Consider the following 15,768-nt stretch of genomic DNA (forward strand, 5'->3'; position numbering starts at 1 on the left):
CAGGCAAGTTCACAAAATACAAACAGCTTAAAAATTAATACATGAAAAGATGCTCAACCTCACTCATATTTAAAGATGCACATTTTTAAAATCCAAAACAGTACATTTTTGCCTACCAGACTGACAAAGATGTATTCTTTTTTTCAGTCACCTACATAGTGATGGGTAGGGGAGGGAAGAAGTCAAAGAACATTCTTATAAATGTTGCCTAAAGTGTTCCCTATTTACAAATATGAGAGTATAAACTGGTAGCAAAGAGTCTCAAAATTGGCAACATGTTCCGTGGTAGTCATCAGTGTCCTTCACCAAATATTTCTGGCTCTCTGCCTTCCAGGTATGTATGGTAGAATTATGCCTCCCCATTCTCTAGCAATCAGATGTGGTTAGGTGTGGTTCTGTAACTTGCTTTACTAAAGAGTAACATGTCAGGGTAGAAGCTTAAGGCGTCAGGACTGATTTGCTGTATTTCTTTTGTCTTGCCTGAACAATCATGGAGGCATGGAATGGAGCTTCCCTCAACCTGGGTCCTTAAGTGAGGATGATAAAGAACAGAGCCCACCAGCTATCTATAGTGGCAAGTGAGCTAGAGATAAACCTTGGTTGTTAAAGACAGTTTGTTACTGAAGCATAACCAAGCCTAAATGATATATCTATCAAAATTAAAAATACACATATCCTTTGACACAGCAGTTCCACTCCTGGTAATCTCTTCTGCGAACATACTTGGACATGGGCATAAATATGAATGTATAGGATTTTTACTGCAGCAGTTTGTAAAAACAAGAACTTAAGGTCTATCTATCAAGAAAGGCCTAGTTATGGATTATGGTACAAAATACCATGCAGCCATTTTTTAAGAAAAGAGATCTACCTGCACCTGCTAACATGGAATACTCTCAAAGAGAGACAAAAAAATGATAAAGACAAAAAGCTAAATGCTATATTTCATTTAAAAAGAGGTGTAAATATATATATATATGCTTGTATATAAATATATGCATATATTTATATACTTATATACAAATACATATATATATACATACTTGATATACAGTTTCAGTTTTTAGAAGAATACAAAATGCAATATTTGTGAATAGCTCTTGGTTATCTCTGGTGAGGGGAACTTTTCACTATACACCCACCCTTTTGTTCTGACTGCATTTTTTTTTTTAAATCAAGTATATGTAGGGGGCACCTGGGTGGCTCAGATGGTTAGGCATCTGCCTTCGGCTCGGGTCATGATCCCAGGGTCCTGGGATCGAGCCCCATGTCTGGCTCCTGGCTCAGCGGGGAGCCTGCTTCTCCCTCTGCCTCTCTCCCTGCTCGTGCTCATGCTCTCTCTCTCTGTGTCTCGAAAGAATAAATAAAATTTAAAAAAAAATTAAAAAAAATCAAGTATATGTAGAAAAATATTTTAGTGCAATTCCTACCAGAATCCCAGCTGACTTCTCTGTAGAAATTGACAAGTTAATTCTAAAATTTATAATTATTATAAATTTATACGTTCTTGAAAAACAATGTAGAATTTATATGTCTCAATTTCAAAACCTACTACAAAGTAACAATAATCAAGACAGTGTGGCATAAAGGTAGACATACAGATCAATGAAAAATAATGAAGAGTCCAGAAATAAACCCATGTGCTTATGGTCAACTGATTTTCTATGAGGGTGCCAAGACCATTCAATGAGGAAATAAAAGTCTTTTCAACAGATGATGCTGGGATATCTGGGTAAGCCGCATGTGAAAGAATGAAGTTAGGCCCTTACCTCATACTCTTATATAGAAATTAACTCAAAACACATCAAAGACCAAAATACGAGCACTAAAATTACAGAACTCTTAGGAGAAAATATAGGAGTAATTCTCATGACCTCTGATTTGGCAACTGATTCTTAGATATGACACCAAAAACATGAGCAATGAAAGGAGAAACAGCAACATAAGTAAGTTGGACTACAGCTAAATTAAAAACTTTTGTGCCTCAAAGAGCACTATCAAGAAAATGGAAAGACATGGGGTGCCTGGGTGGCTCAGTAGGTTAAGTGTCTGCCTTTGGCTCAGGTCATGATCCCAGAGTCCTGGGATCGAGCCCCGCATCGGGCTCCCTGCTCAGCGAGGAGTCTGCTTCTCCCTCTCCCTCTGCCTGCCGCTCCGCCTACTTGTGCTCTCTATCTCTCTGTCAAGTAAATAAATAAAATCTTAAAAAAAAAAAGAAAGAAAGAAAATGGAAAGACAGGGGTGCCTGGCTGGCTCAGTTGGTAGAGCATGCAACTCTTGATTGCAGGGGTCGTAAGTTCAAGCCCCACACTGGGCGTAGAGCTTACTTAAAAAAAGAAAAGAAAAGAAGAAAATTCACAAAATGGGAAAAATAATTACATATCATATAAGAGACTTACACTTAGAATATACAAAGAATTCATATAACTCAATAATAAAAAGACAAATTACCCAATTTAAAAGGGGCACAGGGTATAGACATTTCTCCAAAGAAAATACATAAATGGCCAATAAACACATGTAGTTATCCTCAATGTCATTAGCCATCAGAGAAATGCAAATCAAAACCACAATGAGATACCACTTTATAGTTACTAGGATGGCAAGATTCAAAATCAAACAATGGCAAATATTGTTGATGTAGAGAAATCAATCCTCATATACAGCTGGTGGAATTTGCCAAAAGGTGCAGTCACTTTTGAAAACAGTCTGGCAGTTCCTCAATGATTAAACATAGAATTACCATGTGAATCAGGAATTCCACTCCCAGAGAGCATATGTTCAAGAGAAATAAAAACAAATGTCCACAAAAAAGTGTACATGAATGTTTACAGTAGTATTCATAATAGCCAAAAGATGCAAACAACCAAATGTCCATCAAATGAGGAACAAACAAAAACAGAGTATTTACCTATATAATAGCACATCATTCGGCTATAAAAAGGAATGAAGTACTAACACATGCTACAACATGGATGAACTTCTAAAACATTATGCTAGGTGAAAAAAGCCAGTCACAGAAAACTATTATGTAATTCCATTTATATGAAGTGTCTAGAAGATGTAAATCTAGAAGTAGATGAGTGGTTGCTTAGGGCTAAGGCTGGGGGTACTGGGACAGGCAGGTGGTGGCTAAAGAGTGTGGAGTTTCTGAGGTGACAAAAATGTTTAATATTGTGTTTATGGTGGCACGTGACTATACCAAAAATCATTGATTTGTATACTGTAAATAAGTGAACTTCATGGGATTAACTTTATTTTAATAAAGCTATTAAAATAATGACTAAACTTTTTAATTGACTGAGCCACCGAGGTGCCCCATGACTAAACTTTTTAAAAGAGAATGAAATAGATTTGTACATGCTGAAATGCAATGATCTTAAGATGTTAAGCAAAAACTGTATATCTCTCTTTACAATGTTCATTATATATACCAAAGGGTATGCAGAGATTATACAACCCTGCACATGCGTATTTACATATACCCATATATGGATAGTATATCCGCATTATAGAAGGGGTGTGTGCATGTGATTATGACAACAAGGCAGATAAAGATGGGTAATGGAGGTTACCTCTGAGAGTTAAAAGTGGTGGGAGGGTTGGTGGGAAGATATAGGCAGGGGCTGAAAGGAGACACATTTTTATTCTATCTTCCTTTTTTGGGGGGTTGAAATTTCTTTTATCATATGCTTATGTTGCATAATACTTTTTAATGAGATCAGTTTAATATAGGAAATAACCTGCTAGGAGGCAGAGTGTGGAGTGTGCTTCTTCAGGTATGCAAGCATGTACAGAATGGATTTACACTTACTAGGGACCTTGTAGGACCAAGTGTTGGATGGGCAAATGGCCTGGATAACCTTTGTAGAATTTGAGATCACTTTTAAAGTCTCTTCCAACCCTAAGATTTATTTCAAATTAAAAAAGGTAGTTAGTCTTGAGATTGGGAAGAACCTATGAAAATTCTGTACAGGTTTGATGTCAATTAAGCTTACTTTTGATTTAATTACTTAACATAATCTCAAGGTCAACATAGTAAGTCAACATTCTAAAAAAAGGCATTTCCAATCAGCAGATGCATAAAATAAAGGCAAAATGCAAATTTAAAAATTTGAACTAATTGAAGTTATATCTCCTCTTGAAAAGAATATTTAGCCCTCTCAATTTTTGTCATGATTAAGCATTTTTATTAAATCTTGTTCGACAGAAAGGTGTTGTGATTCGGAGAGAAGCATTGGTTAAAAAAAAAAAAAAGACAAGTAATGAGAAACACAAAGTCCGAGAAGCTAATTTTCATGTCGTAAGTTTTCCTATTTATTTTTCTATTTTAGGTTCAAAGTCAAGGCTACTGCTTAACAATATGATAGGACCATAAATATAACTGGAAAAAAAGTACTGAGGTATCATTAAAAATGTTTCTGACCTTATGTATGTAACTTTTAACACTGCACAGATGGATTTCTGTAGAAATAACAGAGAAGAAATCATTTTTGGCAGCAGTGGTAGTTTGTAAGAGCTTCTGGCATAGAAAGCAGGCCCTTTCCCTCCCCTGCCATGAAAACTGGTTTGAATGAGTGAAGCATTTGTTCTCCATATCCATAGAAATTGCCAGTGTTACTAAAAGCATACTTCTATGAACAGAAAACACCAGAGAGTCTCAGAATACAGTGAATGATCAGGTATTTACTGGTACTTTCAGAAGTTAGGTAGAGTCAGGTAGTACGACTCAAGGCGGGGGGAAATGTAGCTATTTGGCCACACAGTAACCTTTCTACTGCTGAGCAATTTTCGCTTCAATATTTGTTCTTCTTAGGTAAAGTTAGAGTCTTCCTCATATCCATAGACTATGAAATGGAATTTCTCTCTAACCTGAATTTGTCTTTTCTATTGGGAACTCATTGGTGTCTCTGATTCCTGTGGTAGTTTAAAGACTCAAATGTAATTTATTTCCTTTCACAGTGGTGGTGGGAGACGTGGTGACGAAATGAGCAGGAGAGTGGTAGAAGTTTCATTAATTTACCTCTTTTTCCTCTGCTCGTTCTATAGCAGAGGGCATATCCAACAATGTATCTTTTATAAACATAAATACTCATTTTTGAAATGTTTTATTGTAGATTTTAAATGTTAGATGAAATATAAATGAAAAATAATGCATTTTGTTTACCAAATTTATTTATGTATGTTCCCTCCTCAGTTTGAGAAAAATATTTTCCTATGACTCTACACCTGGCTCAGCTTCTTTTCCTACTCGGAAACAGTATGTTCCAGGAGCTTTAGAAAGATCAATTTCACTGCAGGAGGCAGAGAGTTTTCTTTTCTCTTTATTACCCACACCAGACAAATCAGAGTTGAGAAAAGATGCTTGCTTAAAGATCAGCATTATTTGGGTTGCCGCATGAAGTAGTATGTAGTATGTAGTGAGTGCTATATAAACTGTAGAGCATTACACACATGTAAGGTAACATCATAAAAGATGCATTTTCAGAAAAGAACAATCCTTTGATCTTAATAGAACCAAGTCAAAGAAACACTCAATCAAGACTTTGTCACTGGATATGCATAAATCTGGGTCAACAACAGCAGTTCCATATGAAACAGAAGGAAACAAGATGAAAGGCTGCAGAACAGTACCTCCCCCAATACAGAGTGCATGCAGAGAGATAATACAAGGATGCACAGCCACACGAAAGTTATGAAATTCCACAGGTATGTAGATATGTTTTAAAGACAGTGAGTGTAGTTGTTTAAACTGTCTGAAGGCTGTTAGTGAAGAGAAGTAATTTGAGTGGTAGATTCTGAGGAACCCTGCTATTTGCTATGTGGGTAGGCTTTGAGTTCTCAAACCAGAGCCTTTACTCATCAGCATTTTTTTTTTTTCCACTTTTAGGTGCCTTTGGAAGGTGCTCCCCATACCACTCCAGGGTATTACTTTATTTTTCAAGTTGTTTTCCTAATTGTATCTGTATGTTGTGATTTCTTTCCCTACAGCTGCCTGTTCTTGTTTTACTCTTTATTGAGTGATCTTTTAGCTTCACACTTCTTAAACTGGGGAACATGTGGCCCCCACAATGATGTACCAGGGGTTATGTGAAGCTACAAGACAAACTTAAAGCATCCTTCCAGAGGGCTTATTTTGCAAATGTAGAAAGATGTTACAGTGCTGTGGTTAAGAGTGTGGGCTCCATTGGCAACTTCCTAGGTTAGAATCTTTGACTCTGCTATTTGTCCTTTGGCAAGGTTCTTACTTACCCAATCTCTTCATAAGTATTTTATTTTATTTATTTATTTATTTTTAGAGCGGGGGGAGAGAGAGAGAGTGGGAGAGAGCACAGGGGGAGGGGCAGAGGGAGAAGAGAATCCGAAGTGGGCTCCATGCTCAGTGTGGAGCCCAGTGTGGGGCTCCATCTCATAACCCCGAGATCATGACCTGAGCTGAAATCAAGAGTTGGATGCTTACCTGACTGAGCCACCCAGGTAGCCCCTGCTCCTAAATATTTTAATCTGAAAATAGGAATACTAGTGTCTACATTATAGTTGGTTGTGAGAAATAAATGGGCATTCAGAAAATTGCCTAGCACATAGTAAGTTTTCAGCAGGTATTAGTTATTTTATGTCTTAATATTAGATTATTCATTTCCCCCCTCTCTAAGCAAATATAAGCAAAAATGGAGATAGGAAATGCTGGGTGGAGATTAAGACAGAAAGACTAGAGATAATCTCATGCAAAAGGCGAAGGTGACATTTGAGTAAAAATCTGAAGGGAGTTAATTGTGGATTCTGGGAGAAGAGAATTTCGGACAGAGAAAACAGCAAGTACGAAGATCCTAAGGCATGCCTTCCATGTTTAAGAAATAGCAAGAAGGCCAATAGGAGCGGTAAGCAGATGGAAAAGAGCTGAGGGATGGGCAGTGGGTCATGCAAGGCTTCACGGCTTTTACTCTGAACGAAACAACCATCATATGCAGAGGAATTATATAATCTGACTTGTTTTTTAACAGTGTCTCTCTGGCTGCTGATGTGAAAGAAGACCATAAGGAAGCAAGAGTGAAAGCAGGTAGGCTACTGCAATAATCCACTTGAGAGATGACGGTAGCTCAGACCAGAGTGGTGACCACAGGTGGTAAGAAGAGAGAGAACTCTTAATACACCTTGAAGGTTAGAATTGACAGATTTTACTGTCAAATTAGATGTGAAATATGAAAGAAAGGAGGAGTCAAGGGTGTTTCTGAAGTATCTGGCCTAAGCACTAAAAAAATTAAGTTGTCATTAACTGAGATGGGAGGACTGATCATAGGAAGAGTAAGCTGGGGGAATGTCAGAAGGTATTTCAGATACAGAAAATTCGAGATGCCTAGTAAACATTCAAATGGAGATGTTAAATGACTAGTTAAATAAACTGGCTTGAAATTTGGGGAATAAGTCTAGGTTAGAGTTACAAATTTGGGAACCATTAGCACATAATATTTATTTATTTATGTTATTTTTAAAAGATTTTATTTATCTAGAGAGAGACAGCGTGCGTGTGCGTGGGGAGGGGCAGAGGGAGAGAGAGAATCTCTAGGCAGACTGCGCTGAGCATGGAGCCTGACCTGGGGTTTGATCCCATGATCCTAAGATCATGACCTGAGCAGAAATCAAGAGTGGGACGCTTAACTGAGCCACCCATGCACTCTGGCATTAGCATCTAATATTTAGAGTCATGAGGCTGAATGAGATCACCTAGGGAATGGTACAGACAGAAAAAAGGCCCAAGGATTAAGCTCTGAGGCTTTGATCTTATTTCTTTGAGAAATGGAAAGATAAAGAGGCAAGAGATGAGGGAGGGAGAACCAGCTAAGAATAAAAAGAGAGGGGGAAATTCTAGAGTAATATCTTAGAAGTCAAATGAACAAAATGTTTCACAGTGAAGAGGGTGCTTGACTGGTAAATGCTGCTGATACATACATCAAGGAAGATGAAGGCCAAAAGGAGACTGTGGGTTTCGTAACAATGCTGTCACTCATGACCTTGACAAGAGCAGTTCTGGGTGACTATAGTGCATAAAATCCTGACTAGATTAGATTCAAAAGAGAATGAGAGAAACTGGAGATAGCAAGTTTAAGCAACACTTTATATTCACACTCCAGTTAAAGGTGATTACGTCTATTTCAACTGAAAATTCCCTTTATCAAATTATCTTCATACAACAATTTACTCTCCATTTAAGAAACAGCAACTACCTAAATATAGGAAATCTGCTATTTAATGGAAGGAGAGAAGGAGAAGAGGACTGTGGGAGAAGAACAGGAATTAAATATCAGTGAAATAAATAATGGTATATTAAAATTCATGTACTGCCTGAAACTAAACAAAAATGGGTCCAGTTTTAGCACAATTTCTAGTGCAATCGGAATCACCCATGGACCTTTAAAACACACATGCACACCTAGACTTCGCCATTCAGATTCTAACTGAACAAGTTTGGGATGAGCCCTGGGCATCCTTATTTGAAAGCTCCATAGGTGTTTATGAAACCTGAACGCATCACAGCCCAGCTTGAGTTGAGAATCACAAGAATATAGTAGTTTAAAACATAACAATGAGGTTCCTCTGAGAAACTCAGCAGTAAAATCACTATTTTTAGAAATTTTTAAAAGGACAAGAGTACTAGTGGTTGTACGGGGCTGCATGTTGCATGGGGGAGATGATCTATTATTTTCCAACCTGCAATGCCTGGGACAGCTGACTGCTGACACAAAGATGACTACGATACGCTGTTGCTCTAAAGGGCTCCCAGCCGATCTAAAAGCCCGCATCAGTATTCAAGAAAACAAACTCTTAACCGCCACGTTTGTATCTGAAGGAGTTTAATGGTTTCCTACTGAAGATTAAGTAACTTAAGGGACCAAATAAAACATGTATGACAGAAATTATCTCTACTTGAATTAATACAGATATAATTTAGTATTATGCTGATATCAACTAGCCTATTTCAGAAAAGGATAATCAAATGAGATAGACTAATGTTTTTATCCACAATTCCAAATAAAGATAAAGGCTGCATTAATGGATGTTTAAGGTAGGCTGAAAGAAACAAACATTGAGAACAGAACTCAAAATCTCTCTTCGAGGTAAATTATTCTAGGACTTGTAGGAAGTTAGATTTTGATATAAAATAAGACTTACAATGTTATATTAGAAAAATGAAAATACTTGAAGAATAGAGAAATCGCCTGGTCAAAGAAGGCAGATTTACCAACTATACAAGGCCACTAATATTTTACTAAGATGTGTTTTTATGAATTTTTATTCACAAAAATTTTAAAGAGCAAGTCAACATCACCACAGAGAAGAGAATTAACTGAAAAGAAAGGGTTAAAACATGAAGAAAGTAAGCATACCAGGGTGGATTATGCTGAAGATGTAATAACCCTATCCTTCAAACTTTAAGTTATATGATAGTAAAAATGAAATTCACAATTTGTATGAATACTCTTGAGGTTTTAAAAGTAGTATGATTTGACACTTTAAAGGATGAAGTAATAATACTGATAGCCATTTCTACAAGTAAAATCAAATGTACACCAATAAGCCCAGCATGGAAAGTGACCCCACCTTCAGGATTATTACCTTGAGTGTAGGCAGCATCATCAGATCCCATACTCAACTTCCGTGCTTCACTTATTCTATCCACATGTGCTAAAGTAGGGTCCGTGAGGTGCTGAATATTCTCTGTTTCTACATAATGATCAGGATGGTTTAGAAGATTTGTAAGTTCAAAGGTAGGGGACACCACCCCTGGTGAAACTGCAGGGGGTTTATTAGGAGAAACTGTAATTTTGAAAGTATATTTTGTATTGGGTTGAGTGACCACGACTCGAGGAGAAGTTGCAGAGTTATTGCCTATTGCTCGACTTTTGGGAGGGTGGTGATGAATAAAGGCAGGACCCATGCTCACTTGCCCAGACATATTCCTGGAGGCAGCAGATGCTCCAGAGTTTGTGGATATGAAGAGGGTGGGCTGATTCCGCATGATCTGTTCATCTCCTGGGGCGGCATTAGCTGAAATATAGACCTTGGGTTGACTACGGGACATCACCTCATCAGTATTTGGGGGACTGGCAGCTATGTAAACAGTGGGCTGATTTCTATTTAAGGTCTGGCTGTTGACTGAAGAGGAACTGCTGGAGGTTCGAGGTCCAGAAGAACGCAATTTTGAAGAGCTGTTTCTTTGTGGGGGTTCAAGTTTGATTTCAATCTGGTTTTTTCGAGGTCCTGTTGAAATATTCTGAATGTTATATTGGCTATGGGCAGAAGACTGTGAGCTACCAGATGAATGAATTGTTGGTGGCTGTGGAGTAGTAGGTGAACTGATGGGCATGTAGACATGAGAGGTCTGGTGGCCTTGCTGGTTTGGCTGCTGGGCTGAGGTATGTGGCATAGGATTAGATGCAGGATAAGTAGTCCAGGGACCAGGTTGTGAAGGTTGATAGACTTGTTGAGGGTTCATAGGATTAAACTGAGATACCCAGCCAGAATGCTGTTGCGTCTGTCGAGCTGTACCACTAGGAGTTGTAATGTAAGGCCTAATATAGATAGAATTTCCCTGTGGACTGTTAAGTACAGGTGGAGGTACACCATGTATGTGCAAAGATGTAGGAGTATTACGACCAGTCTGGATATTTGGGGCTAAAGTTACCATAATAGGATTAAATCTGGGAGTTTGTTGAGAAAGGTTAGATGTTCCTTTGCTGCCTAACTGAAATCCAAGATGTGGTGCTGAATTTGAAGCACCAGATGTACTAGACATTCCAAAAACATTAAAGCCTTGAGGAACTTGAGCTGGTGCTGTCTGTGGCTCCTGCTGAAAGAGTTCATTATTGGACTGACCACCTTGAAGTTGTCCATCACTAATGCTGTGCGTCAGAGTCCTGCTTCCATTCATTCTATTTCCTTCTCTTCCATGGTGGTAAACATTCTGTGACTGCAAGTCCAAGTTGAGAGAAGTCATGTGATTTCGGAGGCCAGAAATTCCAGAGTCATCCGAGAAATTCAAGTCTCCTTCACCATAAAGATACCTTGTACTCTCTTGAGAGAGAACAGCACAGCAAGCATCCAGGTTATTATTATTCTATAAAACAAAATAAAAATAGCTTGATGTTAACAACCTTCTGGTTGTTACACTCTCATCACTACTAAAATAATACGTGATTAACAAGTGATTAGTTAATACAATTCTAACACACATATTTGAACCTTTTTATTGAGAAGAACTATTTTTTTGTGCAAATGCTTGAATTACAAATCCTCACTACTAACACAGTGGAAAAGCTCTCTAACTAGCAATAGCTGACAGCAAACCAAGTCACTGTTCTGTTTAAGGAGCCATTTTACAGTAAAATGGATTCATGCAAATACAGTAAAAATTATAACCTAATTAAAAACATGATTTGAATGCTGAACAAAACATAACCATTCAAGTATTATATTCATTAGGCATATAATACTATATAATTAAATGTTTTGCACATTCAAGTGCTATATGAATTGTTTTAAATTAATGACCTTTTAAAAAATGATATGTAGGGAGTGCCTGGGTGACTCAGTCAGTTAAGTGTCCAACTCTTGATTTCAGCTCAGGTCATAATCTCAGGATTGTGAGATCAGGCCCTGTGTCGGGCTCCACACTCAGCATAGCATCTGTTTAGGATTCTCTCTCCCTCTCTCTCTGCCCCTCCCTCTGTTTGTGAACGCTCTCTCTCTAAATAAACTCTTTAAAAAATTATATATGTGGTATTTAAATAGAAAAAGTCCTAAAATAACACAACAAAGTCATCTCAATTCCTTATATGCTTCCTCTAAACTCAAGGTAGCACCTAGAGCAACTGAGCTCTTATCTCTGCCTTTAGATAGCACCATATAAATCTATTCCACAGAAATGAAAACAAAAACAAAAAAGCAACCAGATTATTTCTAAAGAATCCTCAAGAGACTGACCAATCACCAGTCATAAATCATCCATAAAAATATTACTGAACATCTAAATTACGCATAGTACTCTGAGACTGTGGAAGACTCAATGACATATAGAACCAAAATTTTCCCTAGAAAAGTTTTGCAACTCAATTAGACAAACCATGGGTTTACGAAAAGGTAACATTATTAAAACATGACTCTGTGCCAAATAATAAGTGGTTTCTAAGTTCAACAGAGAGTTAGTATTGTAGACTACTGTACAAAGAACTATGTTAATAAGGGAGGCATAGTCTGATGGGCTTCATACACAGTAGTATATGCAGGACTTGAAGAGGGAAAAAGGACTCCTAGTGAAGGGAATGGCACGAGTAAAGACAGGTATCAGTGTGATAATAAGTAAAAGCATATTCTAAACAAGGTTAACTGGAACAGATTTAGTTGGGAGTTAAAGGTTTGTATTGGAGATTTTGTGGAACAAATATTAATAAAAGCAGATTGGGATTAAAAGCAGGTATACCTTTTTATTGTGCCTTGCAGATACTGTGTTTTTTACAAATTTAAAGTTTGTGGCAACCCTGCATTGAGTGAATTTTTTTTTTTTTGCATTGAGCAAATTTATTGGCACCATTTTTCCAACAGCATTTGCTCACTTCATGTCTCTGTACCACATTTTGGTAACTGTTAGAATATTTCAAACCTTTTCATTACTATTGTATTTGTTAGGGCAATCCATGGTCCAATGATTTTTTTTTTTTTTAAAGGTTTACTTGTTTATATGAGAGAGAGAGAGAGTATGCAGGAGCGCACCAATGGGGGCACAGGCAGAGGAAGACAGAGCCTGACTTGGGGCTCGATCCCATGACTCTGAGATCATGACCTGAGCTGAAATCCAAGAGTTGGATGCTCAACTGACTGAGCCATCTAGGCGCCCAATCCAGTGATCTTCGATGTTATTACTCTAATTGTTTTGGGGTGCTATGAACCATATCCATGTAAGATGGTGAACTTCATTGATAAATGTGTGTATTCTGACTATTCCACTGTTTCCCCATCTCTTTCCCTCTCCTTGGACTTCCCTATTTTCTGTGACACAACAATACTGAAATGACCCTAATTAATAATAATAATGATGATAACCCTACAATGGCTTCTAAGTGTTCAAGTGAAAGGAAGAGCTGTGCATATCTCAACTGTCAATCAAAAGCTAGAACTGATTAAACTTAGTGAGGCATGTCAAAATCCAAGATAGGCCAGAGCCTGTTGTAAATGCAAAGGATTTTAAGTTCTTGAAGGAAATTAAAAGTGCTACTCCAGTGAACACATGAATGATAAGAAAGCAAAGCTGTCTTACTGTTGATAGGAGAAAGTTTTAGCGGTCTGCATAGAAGATCAAACCAGTTTCGCCATTCCCTTGAGCCAAAGCCTAATCCAGAGCAAGGCTCTAACCTCTCTTCAATACTGTGAAGGCTGAGAGAGGTGAGGAAGCTGAAGAAAGAGAAGTCTAAAGCTAGCAGAGGTTGGTTTATGAGGTTTAAGGAGAGAAGCCATCTCCATAACATCAAGTGCAAGGTGACACAGCAAGTGCTGATATAGAAACTGCAGCAAGTTATCCAGAAGATCCAGTTAAGATAATTAGTGAAGGTGGCTACACTAAATAACAAATTTTCAATGTAGATGCAATAGCCTTATATTGGAAGAAGATTCCATCTATGACTTTCATAGCTATAGAGAAGAAGTCAATGCCTGGCTTCAAAGGACAGGCTCACTCTCTTGTTAGAGGCTAATGCAGCTGGTGACTTTAAATTGAAGCCAGTGCTCATTTACGATTCCAAAAATCGTAGGGCCCTTAACAATTATGCTAAATCTACTGCTTTTGCTCTATAAAGGGAACAACAAAGGCTGGATGACAGCACATCTGTTTACAACGTGATTCACTGAATATTTTAAGCCCATTGTTGAGACCTACTGCTCAGAAAAAAAGATTCCTTTCAAAATATTACTGCTTACTGACAATGCACCTGATCACCCAAGGAGCTCTGATGGAGATGTACAACGAGATTATCTTGTTTTCATCCCTGCTAACACAATATCCATTTGACAGCCCATGGATCAAGGGGTCATTTAGACTTTAAAGTCTTGTTATTTAAGAAATAGATTTTTTTAAGGTTATAGCTGCCATACACAGTGATTTTTCTGACAGATCCAGGCAAAGTAAACTGAAAACCTTGAGAGCATTTGATTCATTGGAAGAGGTCAAAATAGCAACATTAACAGAAGTGAGGAAGGAGCTGATTCCAACCCTCTTGGATGACTTTGAGGGGTTCAGGACTTCAGTGGAGGAAGTAACTGCAGATGTGGTGGAAAGAGCAAGAGAATCAGAAGTGGAGCCTGAAGATATGACTGAGTTGTGTAATCTCCTGATAAGACTTTAATGAATGAGGAGTTACTTCTCATGAATGAACAACAAAAAAAAAAGTGGTCTTTTTGAGATGGAATCTACTGCTGAAGATACTGTGAAGATTGTTGAAATGACAATAAAGGATTTAAAATATTACATAAACTAAGCTGAGAAAGCAGTGGCAGGATCTGATTCCCATTTAGAAGCTCTCCTGTGGGTAAAATACCATCAAACAGCATTGCATGCTATAGAGAAATCGTTTGTGAAAGAGTCAGTTGATGAAGCAAAGTTCATTGTTGTCTTATTTTAAGAAACTGCCACAGCCACTCAACCTTCAGCAACCACCATCCTGATCAGTCAGCAGCCATCAACATGGAGGCAAGACCCTCCATCAGCAAAAAGATTGCTACTCATTGAAAGCTCAGATGATGGTTAGCATTTTTTAGCAATAAAGTATTTTTTAATTAAAGTATGTTGTCTTTTTAGACATAATGTTATTGCACTATCAAGACTATAGTATAGTGTAAACATAATTTTTATATGCACCGGGAAACCAAAAAATTCAGTTGACTTGCTTTGTTATGATATTTGTTTTATTGTGGTGGTCTGGAACCAAACCCACAGTATTTCCAAGGTATGCCTATAATTAAGGATTTTGAAAAATGAGTCACACTAACATCTGGACTCTGATATAGGCAATGGGGGAGAAGCCACTTTACATGAATGAACCGAGAAGTAAAGACACAAGGGCATTCTGGGGAGGCAGTCTGTTGATACTCGAGATGAATGGGAAAGGGAAAATTTCTTGATCACCACTGGAAGACATGAAATAATGACTGATAGTGGACACAAATTATGAAAGACTACAAATAAACAATGGATACAGTTTGGCTATAAGAGAGAAAGAGACTTCAAAGAGGGTTGGAAGATTAGAAGTCTGACAGAAAGAGGTCAGTTTTAGACATAAAAAAGATGAATAACCAAGTTAAAATGTCTATAGGTGGTCTGATAGGAGATAAAATCTAATTAAAGGAAACTGAACTACAAAAGGCATCTTGAAATCTTGTTAAGAAATGGCAGTCCGCAGTTTGAATGGGTAATGCAAAAACAAAGTTAGTGAGTAAGGTTTGACTTTTTTCCTCCCAAACTAACAGTTCAAATCTCTCATGCTATAAAAAATTTCTTACCCTATTCCTAACTCTGAATTGATATATATTAGTTTTTGAAATAAAATTTAAAACTTCACCACGATCTTTATCAACCAATTACTGTTATTATAGTTAGACTCTTGCCAAACCTAATTGGTGCTTTTTGCTTCAAGCTAACTTTATTGCTATTCCTGTAAATTCTCCCTACTAAACCAAAGCTCACAAAGACCCCATCTTCTCACCTCCTCTTGGCCAACATCCCCA

The 15,768-nt window shown here is 37.6% G+C and overlaps 1 protein-coding gene across 8 annotated transcripts in view; it reads right to left on the reverse strand.

Moving 5' to 3' along the window:
* TAB2 (TGF-beta activated kinase 1 (MAP3K7) binding protein 2) overlaps window positions 1-15,768 on the reverse strand; it is a 90,701-nt gene that overhangs the window by 24,664 nt on the left and 50,269 nt on the right. For all 8 annotated transcript variants that reach the window (XM_027603750.2, XM_027603745.2, XM_027603749.2 and 5 more), the window contains one exon: window positions 9,613-11,113. In XM_027603750.2, the coding sequence (XP_027459551.1) occupies window positions 9,613-11,113 (1,501 nt within the window). The remainder of the gene's footprint in view (window positions 1-9,612; window positions 11,114-15,768) is intronic.

Source organism: Zalophus californianus, chromosome 7, assembly GCF_009762305.2.
Source record: "Zalophus californianus isolate mZalCal1 chromosome 7, mZalCal1.pri.v2, whole genome shotgun sequence".
Classification (NCBI taxonomy): Eukaryota; Metazoa; Chordata; class Mammalia; order Carnivora; family Otariidae; genus Zalophus; species Zalophus californianus.